Genomic DNA, 19092 nt, shown 5'->3' on the forward strand with positions numbered 1-19092 from the left:
CCCTTTTTATAATTAACAAAGAATGTAAAATATTGATCAGTGTCACCGCATTGCACATAGTTTTCAGCAGTAATGTGGCTTGTTACCATTTGGATTAACCTTATCCAATTTAATGTCTTATCATATTCTTCCTGCCCTGGATCATACTACCTTGTCTAACACATCAAATACTCTGAATATAAGCCTTTAAAACATCAATGCTCTTATACTTCCAGAGCACTACATGCTATAGTTATATAAGAATATATTAATGCAATCTATTCATAGTAAGTTTATAATGTATTTATAATAATTGCTGAAGATAAAAAAACTAAGGCACAAAGGTAAACTAGCGAGTGAGTCTATCTGTGTGTATGTAACTGTCAGTGATATTATGGTGGTCGTGGTTGGTGGTGTGGTTGTTATTTAAATAGTGAAGCTAAAGCCTCACTGAGGAGGTATCTGAACAAAGACTTAAAGGTAAGGGAGTGAGCCATATAGATGATCCTAAGCAGTGGGAATAAGTGCAAAGGCATAAACAGGAGTGTACCATGCATATTTGAGGAACAACAAGCTTTTGTGGCTGGAACAGAGTAAGCAAGGGGGTCCGTAGTTAGTGATGAGATCAAAAAGGTAACCAGGAACCATATCATATGGGGCCTTGCAGTTCATTATAAGGACATTGGCTTTTATTTTAAGTGAGAAGGGACACCACAGAAAGTTTCTGAAGACAAGAATGATACAATTTGACTTAGGCTGTGTTGTGCCAACAGATGCAGATTCCTTTTTGTCTGGCAATCGGATAAAATATGCGAGGCAAGGTTGGAATCTCTGACAGTTCCTTTACTGCAGACATTACAGCATCCGCACTTGCACCCCCACTGGTCACTCGCTCAGCGCTGGACACCCGCTGCTGCTTGGTGCCCACCGGTGCCCAGCACCACTCCTCCATTCGCTCCCTGACCTCTGTCCAAGCACGAAGACAAACACAAACACTTCCATGGAGGTTCCATCTCTTTTGTATTATGTATAAACAAAGCTGGCCACTAGCCAGAACATGACATCAATGCTTATATAACTGCAAGTGCACTGGGCATGCCTATGTAATGTTATCTCTAGGAGCCCACGCATGGGCATCCTGGGTGAGGAAGGCCTGACTAGATTCCGTTGTTCTCACAGGCTGTGTCTGCCATAGATAATAGGAGTGGTACAGACAAAAGCAGGGAAACATATTATAAGACTATTGCAATAATGTTGTTAATAATAATAACCTTTGAAGAGGTGATAGTAGCTTAGAGCAGTGGAGTTATTAGATGTATTCAGTTCTGTTGTATTTTGAAGGTGATAGAAATAAAATTTGCCAACAGATCATATGTAGCATGTGAGAGAAAGAGTTATAAAGACATTTAATCTGAACGCTAGGGAAGGTTATGGAAAGGGCAGGTTTAGCGATGACCAGGTACTCAGTTAAACAAGGCATGGCACATTTAAGATGCTTATTAGATATTAGAGTGAAAGCGTTAAGTCCTTGTATATAAAAGTCTGAGATTCAGGAGAATAATCTAAGCTAAAGATGTAAATTTGGGAACCATGTGCATAAAAATGGTAGTTGAAATCATGAGGCTGGCTGAGAGCAAGGGAGAAAATATTTGTTAAGAAGAAAAATCTGAACATGGAGCCCTGGAATACTTTTACCTTAGAAGCTGGGGAGATAAAAAGGAACCACCAAAGGAGAACAAAAAGGAATGACCAGAAAGATGGGAAGAAAACCAGGAGTGTGTAGAGTTCTGAAAACTGCATGAGCCATGTCATCATGGAAGAGAATAAACAACAGTGTTTGGGGTTGTATTGATTGCTGCTGATAAGTCAGTATGAGCACTGAAAATTGGCCATTGGATTTAGCAGTGGTCATTTTTGGTTCAAGAGAAAATGGTTCAAGATGAAAGAGAACAGATATAGGCTCTTAAGAAATGTTTCTATGAAGGAAATGAGAAAAATAAGAGTGGTTCCTTGATGGGAAAAAGGAGTGATGAAAGTATATTTTTTTAAGTGGAAGAAATAATCATGCTTCTAGGTTAATGAGAAAGATCCATCTAAGAAGAAACAATGAATTAATGAAGTAGGGAAGGGAGAGAAGAACCTTCTGGAGCAATATTCATGAGAAGGCAATGGGTTGGTAGTGGAGTAGTTGGCCTTCGGAGCACAGAGGTTCCATCCATAACAGGATGGAAAGTGGTGTATATAGAATACAGATGCAGGTGGCTGGGTCAGTGTCCTGATGATGAGAACTTGTAGAACTTCTCTACTGATTGCTTCTGTTTTCTCAGTGAATAGGAAGCATGGTTCTCTAATGAAAGTGAAGATAGGGGAGTATGTGTTACAAGTTTGAGAGAGTATAAAAGAGAAAACATGAAATGTCATCTGGAAGAGTGAACAGACTAAGGAAATGTAGTGTGATTGTTGAGCAGCATCAAGGCCCACTTGATGTACATATTTCTAAATGTGTGTGTATTATGCATGTATTAGAATTATACTTTGACAGAAGTTTAAACTGCTTTCAGAGGATGACTAATATTATGGGAGTTATGTATTCCAACCACCAGGAGAAAAAAATGGCTGTTTATCTCTGCTATTGAGTAAGGAAGAGATCTTATCTAATGACACGTCTGTCAGTCACAGAATATGACCCCTCAAGCCCACAGATGTGTGGCCAGGAGTATGCTTTATATCTTGAATTTAACTTCTAAATATGATAGCTTAGGGTGTTTCCCTCTTCATTGGTTAGGATTACGTTTAGTGGTCAGAAACAAATCTCAAAAATGGTGGCAAAATCAAGACAGAAATGTATTTCTCACTTGTGCAGTGGAATTAGACCATTGCACAAGGGAGTTACCTTCATCTGCCTCATCCAAAATGGAGTTTTACATTCACATGCACATTCCAAACAGAGAGATGGAGGAAGAGGGGGCAAGAGGCAAAGAACACATCTGGAAGGACAGGCAGGTGTTATTGAGGAGGGCCATGTGGAAGAAAGGGAAAATAGGTATTTGGGACCATCCAGCCTCTGTCATTCTCCAGCTCGGCTGTTCGTCCCAGAGAATAGAGCTCATTTCTTGTTCAAGTGTGATCTCCTACACTAGTCCAATGCCTGTCTGTAAGTATATGCCCAGTAAATCAGTAGATGTTGATTATGGATGAGTATAAGGATGATTTGAGTCAATAAATTTTACAATGATAGGAATACTATATTTTGGTCTAGCAACAGTTTAGTAAGATAATGATTTTTAAAAGATATTAGCTTTAACCAGAGCTACAGGTGACAGATAATCAGTGGTTTAAACAGGACAAAAATATATCTTTCCAAGATATAAACAAAATTGAGGCAACTAGTTGAGGGTTAGTGTGATAGCTGCACAAATATCAGGTATCAAGCACCTTGTATCTTGTTATTCTGCCTATCTCAACATGTGGTTTCCATCTCATGGTCTGAGAAGACTGAGTTCCAGCCTCAGTAAATATATTCCAGCTGTCAGGAGGGAGGAAAAAGATTCCCTTCTTTCCTTTAAAAAACATTTCTTGAAGTATGCACACTTCTGTCTATACCCCATTAGTCACATGACTGCATAGCTGCTGGAGTGTAAGTAGAAATTTAGTGTTGACTTCAAGTGGTCACGTGTCCTGTTAAAAATCCATTGTTCTATTGCAGTGGACAAAAAAGAGGTTCAATATTAGGAACATATGCTAGCAGTGTTTTGCCATGTTATGTCATCCATACTTTAGCCAAGAAGATTTTATTGAACTTTACTTTTTTAGTTTGTTTTATTAATAAAACCAAATTATAACTTTATTTTACAAATATAAAATAACATTAAAGGGACTTTTTAGTAATATACTACTTTTCCTGCACCCCATATTGGAATCAGTGACTAAAGGACTAAGTAGTCAATTAAACTCATTTATGATTTTTATTTTTACCTTGTAGGCGCTTCAACACTTTCTCAACAGACCCATTATATGAAAATTCAGTCTAAAGTTCAGGTTTTAGAAGAGAAAACTAAAGAGGCGGAGAGAACAGCTGAACTGGCTGAGGCTGATGCTAGGGAAAAGGATAAAGAACTAGTGGAGACTCTGAAGCGATTAAAAGATTATGAATCGGTATGTATTTTTATCTTGTCAATCAGGGGGTTTAGAATTATTCTTGCCACCCACAGTTAGACTGTTCTGTGCCATTTACTGCATACCATTTAAAACATTCCAGAAATATCTTAAGATAAAGATCAATCCTAATTGATTTATACTAAATAGTTCAAACTTTTTGAGTAGTATTTACTTTTCAGCAGGATCATTGTTTTCAAATCATTTGTCCAAATGATCAGCTTTTGTGAGGGAGCAGGATTAGATTCTTTGTAATATGTGTCATTGTGCCACTATGTAGATGTCACACTGATGGTTAGTTTGATAAAAATTGTTGACAGGAACAGTTTTATTGCCTAGCATGCCAACGCAGTCTTACTTAGTATTTTCTATATTTTAAAATCTGATTACCACTAAGTTAGGCAACTAATGATTTACATATTCTAATGGGATCACTGATTGACCCTTACTATTCCTTTTCTATGTTTGGTAAAGTGATTTACATGCAATATTCTGAGTCACTTTGCCATTAGGGTGCTGTATTGGCAAATGTCAATCTTCCATTTTCCATCATCATTATTATTAGTGGACTTGTTTTTTAAAAGCACAATAAAAAACACAGTTTAGCGATGTAAACCATAAGTATATGTGAACTTCCCCCCAGACTTAATAAGAAAATATATTCTTGAGATTGATAATTTATTCAGATAAATCATGCTATATTTAAATTAGGTTGGCTTTTTTTTAGGGAGTATATGGTTTAGAAGATGCTGTTATTGAAATAAAGAATTGTAAAAATCAAATTAAAATACGAGATCGAGAGATTGAAGTATTGACAAAGGAAATCAATAAACTTGAGATGAAGATCAATGACTTCCTTGATGAAAATGAGGCACTTAGAGAGCGTGTGGGTGAGTAATCTTAAGATACGTATTTTGCTTAATCCTAATTGTCAAGTCACTTTCAGTTTTTCTTTTTGATAATTTGTTATTATTTTTAAATAGTTGAATGCTTTTTTAAAAAATAAATTTTCCTATAGAAGTATTTAAAACAAATTAAAGTGGAGTGACTCCTATTGAAGTGGGATTGGGATTTGATGGGCTGAGTTGTGTGTGGGCAGGCCTGGAGCACTGCTTTTTGCGGGTCAGGGTCTCCTCATTAAAACTGCTTATTTAGAAAATGAAAGTCTACTAAGTCAGTCCACATATTAGAAGTAAACCCTTTAATTTTTCTTCAACATGTCAGTTTGTAAAATGCACTTGTTTCAGAAGAATTCATGAGGGCATTTAGAAATACTATTTAAACCTTTTTAAGGCTTAAGTACTTCACTTTTATAATTTAGACTGCTTAAGCTTTTCTTTGGTTGAGTATTTTAAGATTACTGTTGATTCTAAGAAGTAATTAGTAAATAGTTTTTGTAAGGATTTCCATTAATAATTGTGATAAAATTTAAAGTTGGAGGGTTTCAGTTTAAACTGTTAGGATTTCCATTAGGGTTAAGTTCAAACAGCAGGAAAACTCTTACACAAAATGTGCCCTGTTCTTTAGTAATGCTGGCTTAATTATAACCAGTTGCTTAATGATAACTAGTTGCTATATGAATTTTTTTGTAGTTCATTTGAATGTTGGTAAGGTTTTAATCATACTACTTTCTCTTGTAGGCCTTGAACCGAAGACAATGATTGATTTAACTGAATTTAGAAATAAAAAAAGTTTAAAACAGCAACAGTACAGAGCTGAAAATCAGATTCTTTTGAAAGAGGCAAGTATAATAGTTAATTGATTATTTTTCTTGTTGAGCTAAAGAAAAATACTAACAGTTTATACTTCGTAGATTGAAAGTTTAGAGGAAGAAAGACTTGATCTGAAAAAAAGGATTCGCCAAATGGCTCAAGAAAAAGGAAAAAGAACTGCAACTTCAGGTATACTCAGTTATTCCAAACTTTTGAAGAATCATTGGTAAATGAATTGCCTGGATCTGAAACTCTCTGTATGTTAGAAATATTATCTCTATATTACTGTGGTTCTGCTACAAGTTTAATAAATAAAAATAATGGCCTGATGAAGATTATGTAAATGAGTATTGTTGGGTTCAGTCCTAAATCTGAAACTGGTAAATAAATAAATAAATAAATAAAATAACCCAAATATTCAGAATCATGGATATTGAAAATTTATAGTAAAGGCTCTATTAATTTGTAGATAATCCAAATAAGTTGTGATAAGTAATGATAAAACTTAGTAATTTTTATGTTAATATGTTACTAATAATACTTTATCTTTCTTTAAGAGAGTTATGCATTGAAAACTTTTCTTTGTACCTTTACTACATAATGTTTTGTAGAATAAAAATTAACATTTTTGTTTAGCTTACATGATATAAAGAGAACAGTTGATTAAGTTTTTAATAGCTATTGAAGACCATGGAGAAGAAATTTGTTTTTAAATTCGTCTAAATCCGTAAGTACCTATGAACAATGGAGTTTTTTGTTTATTTGTTTGGGGGATTTTTTTTTAGCAGTTTTGTTTCTACAGTACATCAAAAAAAATTTCTAGAAGGAAAACTTCATAATTTATTAGTGTATTAACTAGTTTCCTCATTATTCATGTTTCTTGTGTACTTTTTTATATGTATCTTTTGACAATTTTAGTACTTAGTAACACTTTTATATATAGAATGGATAAGGAATGATAGAGAATATAAAGTTTATATTAGTTTCTCATATTAATATTTTATTAAAATTAGTTAAATCAGAAGGTTGTATAGGCTACATGTGGATGAAGGATTTTGGAAATAATCGTTCTACCTTTTTTTGAGTTAAAACTTGATTCTAGTTTTTAAGAATGAAAGTCATATTGAAATGAAAGGAGAGTTATTTTTATGTCTGATTTGCTATATATTTTATATGTAGGACTAACAATTGAGGACCTGAACCTAACAGAAAATTTTTCTCCAGAAAATAGAATGGGAGAAAGAAAATTTGATTTCATGAGCCTCAAAAATATGAATGCAGCACATTCAAAGGTAAACAGTATTTGCTATGGCAAAGGGAATAAAGAAGAATGTCAGTACTTTCATTTTTGCCCCATTATCTCATTTTGTATTTTTTTTTAAGTTAAAAGAAAAATATATTTTTTAATTTAAATAATCTGTTGATTCAAAGATTGATTAATGAGATATTATTTACCCTGAATACAGATTAGAAGTTCAGATAAAATAGAGCTGCTGCATAGGAGAGCATCATTCAGTATTCCAAAAGCATATCAGAAAGAGTCAGAAGAGAATATGACCGTAGGATCTTTATCAAGAATGTTATCTGAAGTTTGTCATAGTATAGCAAGTGAAGTGGATCCTTCTGTCTCTTTAACTAGACATTCTTCATCCACACAAGTGAAAGATAATACACTTCCAGAAGCTATTACAATAAGGGAAGTTTTTAAAGCACCATGTCTACAATCTTTAGGAAATCTGGAATCATTAGTCAATACCTTTAGTAGGGAGAGTCATGAAGAAATAAATGACTTCCTATACTCTGTATCTGATGACTCTATAAAGAAAGTGTCAAGAAGCTGTCACGCACCTGAGAAGACAAGTTTCACAGATAAAAGCAATTCATCTTTACAAGCCTTATCAACAGCTTCAGACTTAATGTGGAAGTTATCACTTAAGCAAAAATCAGTATTTTCTCAACAAATTCATGATAACAAAGTTGACATCGATAAATCACAAGTAGTAACATCAGAAGATGAACAAGTTCATACCCAAATAAAATATGCTGATAGCAGTTTGAAAGAAGATATAAGAAAAAGTGAAGTACCCTTGCAGGCAGAGATTTTGAAAAGTAAACTTGAAGTTAATCTTCCAGAACCTGTGTCTATTACTGCACAATCAAAATTTTGTCAGATAGATCCACTTGAAAATGTTATAGAACATCTAAGGAGAGAACTAGTATTTCTTATATCTCAGGTGAGCTCTCTTCCAAATTATATTCCTAGGATTGCTTTTTTATTAACTTTTTTTAAATGATTTTTCTAACGAAGTTCTATAAGTAATAATTATAATAAGATTTTTTAAAGATTTTATTTTTATTTATTTACGTTTAGAGAAAAAGGAAGGGAGGGGAAAAGAGGTGAGAAACCTCTATTGCATGCCTCTTGCATGTGCCCCAACCAGGGACCGGGCTGCAACCTAGACAGGTGTCCTGACTGAGAATCTAACCAGGGACCTTTTGCTTTGGGTGACAATGCCCAACCAACTGAGCCACAGCTGTCAGGAATATAATAAGACTTTTTAATGTTTGTACATTGACATTAATTTATGCAGATTCTATTTTTTAAATATCCAGAAGTGTAGTACATTTGGTATGAACTCACTGACTTGCCTAATTTATTAAATATTTCTTTAACATGAAGTCATAGCACAGGAATTATTGATCAAGGAAGGACAGAATAGAAATGCAGAAATAGAACTTGAACATTATAGAAGCAAGGCAGCACAGGTAGTGTGTATAGTAAAAGAGATGTTTGTGGTTCTAAAGAAAAACTTCATTATACCTGTTTGATTTTTGCCATGGCTGTTGGGGGAGGGAGACAGTAGAGAGAATCACCAAATGTTTTACCTTTTAGATTTTATTTTATTTTTATGACTGCTATGATGGTGTCTAAACCTCAGTTGGTCAAACTTTCTTATCCTCAAAATTAAACTATTGTGATATTTTGTAAAAACATAATTTTATTTTCTTTATGTTTTGTTCAGAGTGAATTTCCTTCAAGAGAACTAATTGAAAAGGAAAGAGATTTAGAAAGAAGTAAAACAATAATAGCCAAATTTCAGAATAAATGTAAGTTACTATTATCTCCTATTTTTATATATTTACTTATCTATACTAAATATCATGGGTCTGAAAGGACTCGAATACACTCTGTTTTCTAATCTATTTTAGCCTCAATTACCTCCATAAAATGTAGATGTTAATCTCTTTCATCCATTTGGTTTGCCTTGTTATATTATATTCAGAGAATGTTCTTCGTCTGAATTTTTTTGTGATGATAAATAAGTCTATTCTCTTTTGTTCCAAAGGAAAGTAACAATTTTTTAAAAATGTAATATATAGTGAAGGCAAAGTATGCTTATGATTTATTTATTTGAGCTATGAGATATATATATATATATGCATATGATTTAAATAGGTATATCATTTAGCTCAACTATTCACACTTGGGATCTATAGTTGCACTTTTAAAATATATTTGCATTTTACAGATGGATTATTTTTACTATTTGTAAACTTTGTCACATATATAGAATAGTGTAAATTATGAAAAAGATCTATTCAGTCAATGAGAAAAATATTTCATTTTAGTAAAAGAATTAGTTGAAGAAAATAAACAACTTGAAGAAGGTATGAAAGAGATATTGCAAGCTATTAAGGACATGCAGAAAGATCCTGATGTTAAAGGAGGAGAAACATCTCTAATTATTCCTAGCCTTGAAAGACTAGTTAATGTAAGTCTTTTTTTTTTTTTAATTTTAATATTAATGGTTTCATTTTGTTGTTTCATCACTTTAGTAATGTTGTTCACTATCTAGTTCACTATCTACTGGTCTCTATAGTTTCTGATGAGACATTTGCTGTCATTTGTATGTAATGTGTATTTTTTCTCAGCCTGCTTTCAAAACTTTCTCTTTATATTTGGTTTTTACCAGTTTGACTATAATGTGCCTCTGTGTGTGTGTGTGTGTGTGTGTGTGTGCATGCAAACATATGTGCGCATTTGCATATGTGTATATGTATCTTGTGTGGGGTTTGCTAGCTTCATGAGTCTGTTTACGTACACTATTTGCTACAATTGGGACGTTTTCCAGCAATAATTTCTTTAATTGTTTTTTCTGTCCCATTCTCTCTGGAACTCCAGTGAAACAAACATTTTACCTCTTTTGCTATTGTCCACAGGTCCCTGAATCTCTGTTCATTTTTTTTTCTCCTAATTTTCTGTCTTTTCTTCTCCCAGTTGTATAATTGCAATTGATTTTTCTTTAAGTTCACTGACTTTCCTCTGTCATCTATCTCCTTTCTTCTGCTTCAATGGTCAGCCTGAGACGTGGCAAAGTTTTTACAGAGTTTGGAAATCCTTTTGCTAGCTTTTTTCTTTCTGGATTCTGTTCTCACTTTCCTGTTGCTTTGAGCTGGCTCTGTCCTCTTCTTTTCTAGGCCAGAAAGTTAACAAGTCACTGAAACTGTAGACTGCCTTCAGAGTAAAGCCTTAAAAATGGCAAATCACTCCTGGCTGGTCCTCTTTTTAAAGTTCCAAGTCTCTTCCAAAATCTGCTTGTTTTTCTTTATTTTCTAGAACTTATAAGTAGTTGTTTTTGTATTCACTTGTTAAATGTGGGAGGGTAGGACTTTTAGGACCATGTAGACAACATGGTGCTGTTTCTTAGCAAAACGACTAACTAGACTACTTTCTTGTCCATTAGAATACCCCCTTCTACCTACTTCCGTCCTCCTGGTATCCCCTTCTGAGCTAGTGTAACTTATTACTGCATGTGGCCTGCTCTGATCTTTTTAGGATAAAGGCTTACTTCTATAAATCTGCTTCCCAGAGTTAAACCCCAGATCACCTTCCTGAGTATGAGATTACCTTTGATTTTACTCATCTTACCACTTTGTCTTCTACCTTCATTTCTAAAGCTTTACTTTGCATTTAACAGGTTTATTCCATGTAGTTCTTTTAACATGCTGCATACCGGGGAATTTAAATGCCTTTTAGAAATGATGAGAATTCTCGCCATCCGTACGCAATGTGTTAAAGCCCAAATATATTTGTATGTGTATATTATGTAGATGTGTATGTGGGTGTATGAGTATTGGAGAATTAGGACCATTGAAGCCGTTTTGATATTCTAATATTTTACATTATTTTTGCTTATTTAGCACTCTTGGATGATACTATGTTATCATACTTGGCCTTTGTTATCATGTATGCTTCAAATGTGGAGAGGAAGGAATGAAAAATTTACTTAATTGAATGTAATAGCTGTTTCTTTCCGTTGCTCATGCTTTAAATTCAGGTGCTGCAGAGTTTCCAAGTATTTTCATATTTATCTCATTTTGATTATATAAAAACTTGTGAAGCTGACAGAGCTAATATTGTTTCCTATTCTTTAAAGATAAGGAAACTAAGGTATAAAGAATTTAAGTCACTGGCCCAGCTAGTAAGAGATTGGTTAAGATTTGAACCGTGGTCATCTTTTTTCTCTCTGGCTGTTAACTAGTCTACCAGTCTACTAAAAATAGCTAGATGTTTGTTACTTGTTATAATGAAATAATTACTATGCTTGGTAGTACTAATGTAAGTTAAAATCATTTTATAAATTTAAATTCATAAATAAGGAATAGATTTGGCATATTTTGTTATTATTCATGGTAATGGGAATAGTAGAATGCTTAAATGTGAATTTTATTTAAATAGATTTTTTAACTATGATTCTAGTGTTTTTCTTCACATTTGTTCAACATAATCTAAATTTGTTAGGTTATAGAATCAAAGAATGCAGAAGGAATCTTTGATGCCAATGTCCATTTGAAAGCCCAAGTTGATCAACTTACTGGGAGGAATGAAGAGCTAAGGCAGGAACTCAAAGAAGCTCAGAAGGAGATTATAAGTTATTCTCAGCAGTTGGCAAAAGCATATTTAAAGGTGAGAATTTTATCAAAGTAAAGAAAATGTTAAGCATTAGACATAGGTATGATATGAAACATTTAATTTTTTTTAAAAAATGACTACTTCATGTGAAAATGCCCCTTAAATTAATTATTTAACATTAAGAAAATATGTTTAAATTTTTCTTAAACATAAAATTAAGTTGAAAACAAGTGCCTCATAATATAAAATAATACAAAAATCCTAAGTGTATCCTAAGGCATTTCTAAGTAGAAATTAAATTATAGTTTAATTAATTCCTGTCAGGGAGTTCATATATCTACTTTTGAAAATATTAAGTGGATGCCCTGATCGATGTGGCTCAGTTGATTGGGCATTGTCCCGCAAAGCAAAAGGTCCTGGTTCAATTCTTGGTCAGGGCACATGCCTAGGTTGCGGGTTTGGTCTCTGGTCAGAGCATGTATGAGAGGCAACTAATTGGTGTTTTTCTCCCTCCCTTTCTCTCTCCTTTCCCATTTTTCAAAAAATAAATAAAAGCTTTAAAAAAATAAAAAATACTCAGTGGAAGTGGAAGTAACTGCTTTTAAATCTATCTTTCTTTGGGTGTAAGGAGATGTGATTCTCATTTCTGAACTCTTTGTTTTCAGATAGATCATCTTGAAAAAGAAACCAGTCTTTTACGGCAATCTGAAGGATCAAATGTTGTTTTTAAAGGAGTAGATTTGCCTGATGGGATAGCACCAACTAGTGCCAATATTATTAATTCTCTGAATGAATATTTAATACATATTCTACAGGTACTGAAATTTCACATGTGAATAACCAAAACAATTGGTAGTATGTTTTTAAATTTAGTCTTCTATTCTTTGATTTCTTAGCATATTAACAGAGGTATATGCTGATGGATTTTGATGTTAGATGGAATGTTATGAATAATGTCAGTTTATTTCATTTATCTGCATAAGGAGCATGCTGACACATCCTGTTCACATAGGTATCATTTATATGAAATATATGATTGATAGGTAGAATAATATGCAGCTTCTATAAGGTAGGAATGAAGTAAGCACTTTTATTTATTGATGGTTAGAAAAGCAATTCAAGTGAATAAAGGCTGACACTGCTTTTTAGTGTAATGACTGAAATTGTTCCTTTATTTTTTAACTTTGTCCTGTGAAGTGTTAGTTAATCCATCAGCAAGTTAGAATGCTTGCTCTGTGTTTGTTTCTGTTTTGCCATCTGTATCGTGGTCATTCCGAATGGCCTAAAGGAAGATGCTTTTCGTTATTTCATTTGAAGTGTGAAACCCATAACATTACATACATTACAGTAGAATTATAAAAATGTGTTCAGAATAAATGAAAATATGATTTTGATTATGTGTTCGCTTCCCTTTCCTTGATAATCTATTTCTGAATATACTTGAGTTAAGATTATCAAATTTTTGCTTTTATATTTGGAAATTACACTAATCTTTTCTTTAATATTGGAATTGTTGTCTGAGTCAAGAAGGGACAACCTTAACTAGTTATTAGAACATCACTTCATAATTTTTGTTATATATTTTAAATTCATAATTTTATCACTATGGTTTCTCTCATTCTTCTGCAATATAGGGACACTATCAACAAGTACTGATATTATAGCATCATCATGTTGCTTCAGGTTAGATTCATTTTTTTATCTTTTTGGAAAACAAAAACATGAGAAGCACTGTGGTAGAACAGAGAGAGAGAATACTGATTGGGAATCTGAAAATTTGTTCAAAATGGTAAAACAGGTGCTTGGACCCTCAAACCTAAGGCAGCATAGAGTGAGGGAAGTAAGTAGCAGGCCTTTGGAGTCAGACAGACCTGATCACCGGCATTACATCTGCACATATTTGAAGTACCTGGCACCAACTTGGCACATGTGCTTAGGCAGTGGTTGCATGGGTAGTGTTAATGAGCATGAATATTGCGTAAGTGATTTAATCTTTCTAAGTCTCCGTTTTGCTATCTTTGAAAAGAATTCATTAGAAAGGATAATTCAAGTGGAGGCATATATTGTATATGTTCACAAAAGGGTATGTGGGGCTGAGTGACTAGAGGTAGGTTTCCAACTACTGTATCTGACAGTTAGTGTGGTTACTATAACTGTTTTATATGATAAAATTAATTTTACCTGTTTACTTCCCCTTTACACATAATGCCTCATTCCATATGCCTTAAACTAAGGTCTTTGCTGTTTATGGTGACTGTTCTCCATTATATATTTTCCTATAATCTTGTCAGAATATGAATTTATACCTTCAAATTTAAAATGTATTCTGATGCCTTTTTCATTCTTATTTCTAAACCCATTTTTTAGGAACTAGAATATAAAGAAAATAAGTTAAAGGATTTAGAAGGTTCTCTTGAAGACTATAACAAAAAATTTGCAGTAATTCGTCATCAACAAAGCTTACTCTATAAAGAATATCTAAGGTATAACCTTTGGCGAAACTATAAATATAATTGTACATATTCTTGTTAATGATGAACATAACAAAAATATTGAGATATTTTGTTTTACACTCCCCTCCTGCCTCTTCCTCTCTTCTTTGTTTGTCTCAGTTTGGTATCTATAAAATTCTGTGGTAGTAATACCTTTTTCATAGGGGAGATATGAAACAACTGAATTATACGAAAATGCTCAGATACAAGCATTTTTTAAATGTCATAGCCCATATGAACACTTTGCGTCAGCTGTTAGCATCAGTTTTCATCATCACCATCATAATTATTCAAATTTTCATAGGGAACTAATGTATTTCTCCTTATCTCTGCCATCCCATTTATATAAATAGAATAATTTTCTTAGTAATAATTAGAATACCTGATGAAAGGTGATTTAAATACTAAGGGTGATTATTATCTGATCTAACAAGAAACACACAGGGTAGGTCATATTATCTCCTACTGTGGTTATAAAATAGATACAGGAGCTCAGGAAAGACAGAACCATTTTGTGCATTGTAGAAGAGGGGCATTTTTTTTCACATAACTTTTCCTTTGTGGACAAAATTTTTTTCCAGAGGCTGTTGGCAGACTGTGATTTAGATCTTATTAACCAGAATTGGGCTCATGAATTGTATAAGTTTTAAACATTCCGTAGCAGAGAGAATGACAGCATAATTAGTTTATGCTAAGCTGATTGCAGATGATTGTGGAATAGCTCTTGGTTAGGCAAAAGTGTCTGACACATCTTCTTTAAGTCTAATGATTTCTGATTTTGTTTGTATTCTAAATATTGCAAGTATTTAACACTTAAATTTAAGAGACTTAATGTACAGAATTAGTTTGGGGTATTGATTATTTTCCTAATTGTTTTCAGGTTTTATTAAAAGGTTTGTAAGATTCAGCAATAATCATTAAATTTTGACAATTGCAGGGTGATGAGCCAGGGAATAATTTAAATGATTTGATAAAGTAATTTTTTTTACCCTGAATTTATTAAATAAAAATATAACTTCCAGGCTAAATCTCTTTTGAATAGAATTTTGACATTCTAATGCTATTAGGTAGTGAGTAGCTTTGATGTCTCCTGTTATATTAAGCCTTTAAATTTCTATAATCTAAAGTTATCTCTTCCTGCAGTTAAATATTGTTCTAGATTTGCCATATCATCATTTTTTTTAGTGACAAGGAGACCTGGAAAACAGAATCTGAAACAATGAAAGAGGAAAGGAAAAAACTTGAGAGTCAAATTCAACAAGATGCTATAAAAGTAAAAGAATATAATGTAAGTATAACCTTTTTGAAATCAATATACAGTATTATACAAACTAAGATAGCTAGATTCAACAAATAATATAAATGTGCCTTTTTGCAGAATTTGCTCAGTACTCTTCAGATGAATTCGGATGAAATGAAAAAAACACTTTCAGAAAATAGTAGAAAAATCACTGTCTTGCAAGTGAATGAAAAGTCACTCATAAGACAATATACTACTTTAGTAGAAATGGAGCGCCAACTTAGAAAAGAAAATGAAAAACAGAAGAATGAACTGATGTCAATGGAAGCTGAAGTTGGTGAAAAAATTGGACGTTTACAACGATTTAAGGTATGTCTGATCTTTTTTCTTTTTTGTCTCCAGAAATTTTCTAACATGAAGAAGAAAGGATAGTATAATGGACACCTATTACCTGGATTAACAGTTAATATTTATTACCATTCTGCCATAATTACTTTATCTGTTTTTTGTAGGAATATTTAAATTGCAAATATTTCTTTCCTAAATATTTTAGTGTGCATATATAAAATCAAAAACCCCTCCTTTTTTTACATAACCACAATAACTTTATTGCATCTAATAAAATTGGTATGAATCTTATATTATCTAACATCCAGACCATGTTCAGATTTCCTCAGTTGTCCCAGGATCCAGTCAAGGACCGACCCTGCATTGTATTTGAATGTTACATGTCACAGATCTTTTTACTATAGAATACCCTATTTTTTTTTCTCTCTGAAAAATGTTGGCAACTTATGATTTTTGCTTTTTGCATAATTCTACTTGTTCCTCTATCCATTGTATTTACTAAAGTTACCTTGCAAGTCTTGATTATATTCACATTAAACATTTTTGTCAAGAATACTTTGTAAGCACTGTTTTTTTCTTTTTAAGTAATAGTTTATATTGCATCACTTCAAGACTCTCTGGTGGTCCCATGTTTTGTGATTAATTACTATGTTAATAAGGAGATGTATCTATTACTAATGATTTTAGTTAACTGGAGAAATTCTGGCACCGTGTAAATAACCAATTCCTTGTCAATTCTCTTAATAGCTTTAGCACCCACTGAAGATTGTTGTTTCCTAACTCAGTTATTTCACTAGAAGTTGGAGAAATTATGATTTTTCTAGTTATGTTATGTTCTCTACATTTATTAGCACATATTCTTTTCTAAAATGAAGAGCTTTCCCTTATTAGCCCAGGGTATTTGGTTATCTTGAAGTACAGTTCCTACTAGAAAGTAAAGATAATATAAAATTCTAATTTTTTTTCTTTTTAAGAACCAGTTTTCAGAATATGAGTTGTACTCTGCTTCTACCTGTTCCTGCCCCCTATTTCACTCCCACTTTCTCTTCTTTAAGTATCCTAACAAAATCAGATACTTGTAAATACTCAGTGTGCTCTAACAGTTGGAGTTATTTTTTTCTGTCTCAACTTTGGCCAATGAGAAGCCTTTAAAGCTGTCTCTTGTGTCCTTTTGACAAGAATCAATTAGTCTTTGAACCAAGCTTCGAAGTTTGATTTATTTTCTGCTACAATAAGCAGTCCAAAATTTACTTTATGTATTTTTAAATCCAGACTTGGAATAAGCCATTTCTCTAAAGAGCCCTGGGTCTTCTTAATGGGGAAGGAATTTAGATAGAAAAAAATTGGTGACTAAGTGTCATTGCTCTCAGAGTGTTATTGGTACTGGTTCCTTTCAGTGGACACATTAGGAAAATATGTATATATTTAAACCATGACTTCATATTGTTATTACCAATTCAAATTTAACATTATGGGATGAGTAAATAGTATGGAATGTTTAGTAATTGTTGATTCTGTACTTGTGTTTCTCTTTTCTTACATGGAAATCTTTATTAAAATAACAAGAAATCTAACATTAAAAAATGATTATTTTATCCTACAATATTTGTACATTAATTTGAAAATAATAATCTTGTATTGGTTTTAACACTGACAACAGCAATGCTACCAGGTATAATTTAAATTTTCTTTACAATTCTTACTTTCTTTAGATTATCTCTTATTAAGGGTTAACATTCTGCACTAACTTCAAATAATTTCCTTTGTATGATTATCTATACATTTAATATACATTTAAGTTAATTTGTTTTACATTTGTTTTCAATTACTTTTTTCCTTTTTTAAAAAACTGAGTTTAAATATAGAAATATTTGCATGTTCAAAAGATGTATAGTCAGAGAAATCTTCTATCCCTGTATCTTTTACTCCCTATAGGTAACTTATCGTCCTTCTAATGTTTCCTTTTGCAAATATTAACAAAGACACAAAACGTTACATGCTATATGTACTCTTCTGCACCTTGCTTTACATCTGATTTTATTATACAGCTTATTTGAAGCATGTATGTTCAGTTGAATTGTCTAAGTTTATATAGCATCATATACACAGAAGAATTTGAAGTAAAATTAAAATGAATTCCAGTTCCTTACCATTCCATTTTAAATGTAGTAAAGGGTGAAATTATTATGCTAATAAACCTATTTACAATGTTATCTTAAAGCTGAATCATGATGCAACAAGAAACCTGTTGAAAAATAAAATCTATTTTTACTTGGAGATATAAAAAGGAAATTTTGAGACTTAAGAAATATTCTTGTTTTTATTTTTTGTTAGGCTTTGTAAAATATAGTTTCTTAGAGTATTACAAATACAGCTAATGTTTGAAATAAAAGGGAAAAAAAGACTAGAATTTTCTTCCTCTTAAATCTGGTTGTTCAACCTGAATTTTTTTTTTTCCAACAATTGGAAAATTAAAAAAAGGGAGGTGACATTTTTTAAGGGATCAGAAACATAAACTCCCTCACCCTCGCCAAAGAAAAAGTGAAATCGATTTCCAAGGGCATTGTAGGATAGTGTGTACTTATTTACATGGAGAAGTTGTCAAAATGAGATCTGAAGCACCATTACACATATTTTTTTCCTTATTACTCTACTTCAGAATGAATTATAACTATAAATTCTTTATCTTTTTACACTCCTTAAAATTGGTTGTTCCTTGCCCTATTTCTTCAGCTTACTTTGAAGAGAACTGGAAGTTCAGACTTTTTGTGTGTGTGTGTGTGTGTGTGTGTGTGTGTTAATACTATGTCTTTGAAATGTGACTTTTTATAGCTATGTCGTTAACGAGTACAACATGAGCCAACTTAAAGGTTTTGATATTATTTATTACAGATAGCTAGGATAGAGAGAACTTATTTCTCTCAATAATGTTTTTTTTCTGTGAACAAAAAATTGTATTACATAGTTAGTCTTTGTAACTATTACAAGAGAAATAGCTAAGCTGTAAAGATTACATGTGGCAATGCTAATTATGTCATCCAGGTGTCAAAAGGGAAATTATTTTTTTAATCTGATGAAATTTAGAAAATCTAGCCAAAGACACATTCTGAGTGATATGTTTTCCTGCTGCTTTTTTATTTTGCTCAAATTAACTGAATTTTACTTTACTATGACAGGATTTATAAAAGGATTCACTGTGTTTGTATTTCTATTATGATTAAAAATTTCCAAATAACATTTTTATATGAAAGA

The 19092-nt window shown here is 32.4% G+C and overlaps 1 protein-coding gene across 1 annotated transcript in view; it reads left to right on the forward strand.

Moving 5' to 3' along the window:
* Window positions 1-19092, forward strand: part of CEP290 (centrosomal protein 290) — a 94598-nt gene that overhangs the window by 21589 nt on the left and 53917 nt on the right. The window contains exons 13-24 of the mRNA XM_090273908.1: window positions 3962-4134; window positions 4862-5024; window positions 5775-5875; window positions 5948-6035; window positions 7026-7138; window positions 8870-8954; window positions 9477-9619; window positions 11650-11814; window positions 12426-12575; window positions 14128-14243; window positions 15438-15540; window positions 15631-15861. Coding sequence (XP_090130034.1) covers window positions 3962-4134; window positions 4862-5024; window positions 5775-5875; window positions 5948-6035; window positions 7026-7138; window positions 8870-8954; window positions 9477-9619; window positions 11650-11814; window positions 12426-12575; window positions 14128-14243; window positions 15438-15540; window positions 15631-15861 — 1631 coding nt within the window. The remainder of the gene's footprint in view (window positions 1-3961; window positions 4135-4861; window positions 5025-5774; window positions 5876-5947; window positions 6036-7025; window positions 7139-8869; window positions 8955-9476; window positions 9620-11649; window positions 11815-12425; window positions 12576-14127; window positions 14244-15437; window positions 15541-15630; window positions 15862-19092) is intronic.

Source organism: Furipterus horrens, unplaced genomic scaffold, assembly GCF_987537825.1.
Source record: "Furipterus horrens unplaced genomic scaffold, mFurHor1.1.pri manual_scaffold_4, whole genome shotgun sequence".
NCBI lineage: Eukaryota > Metazoa > Chordata > Mammalia > Chiroptera > Furipteridae > Furipterus > Furipterus horrens.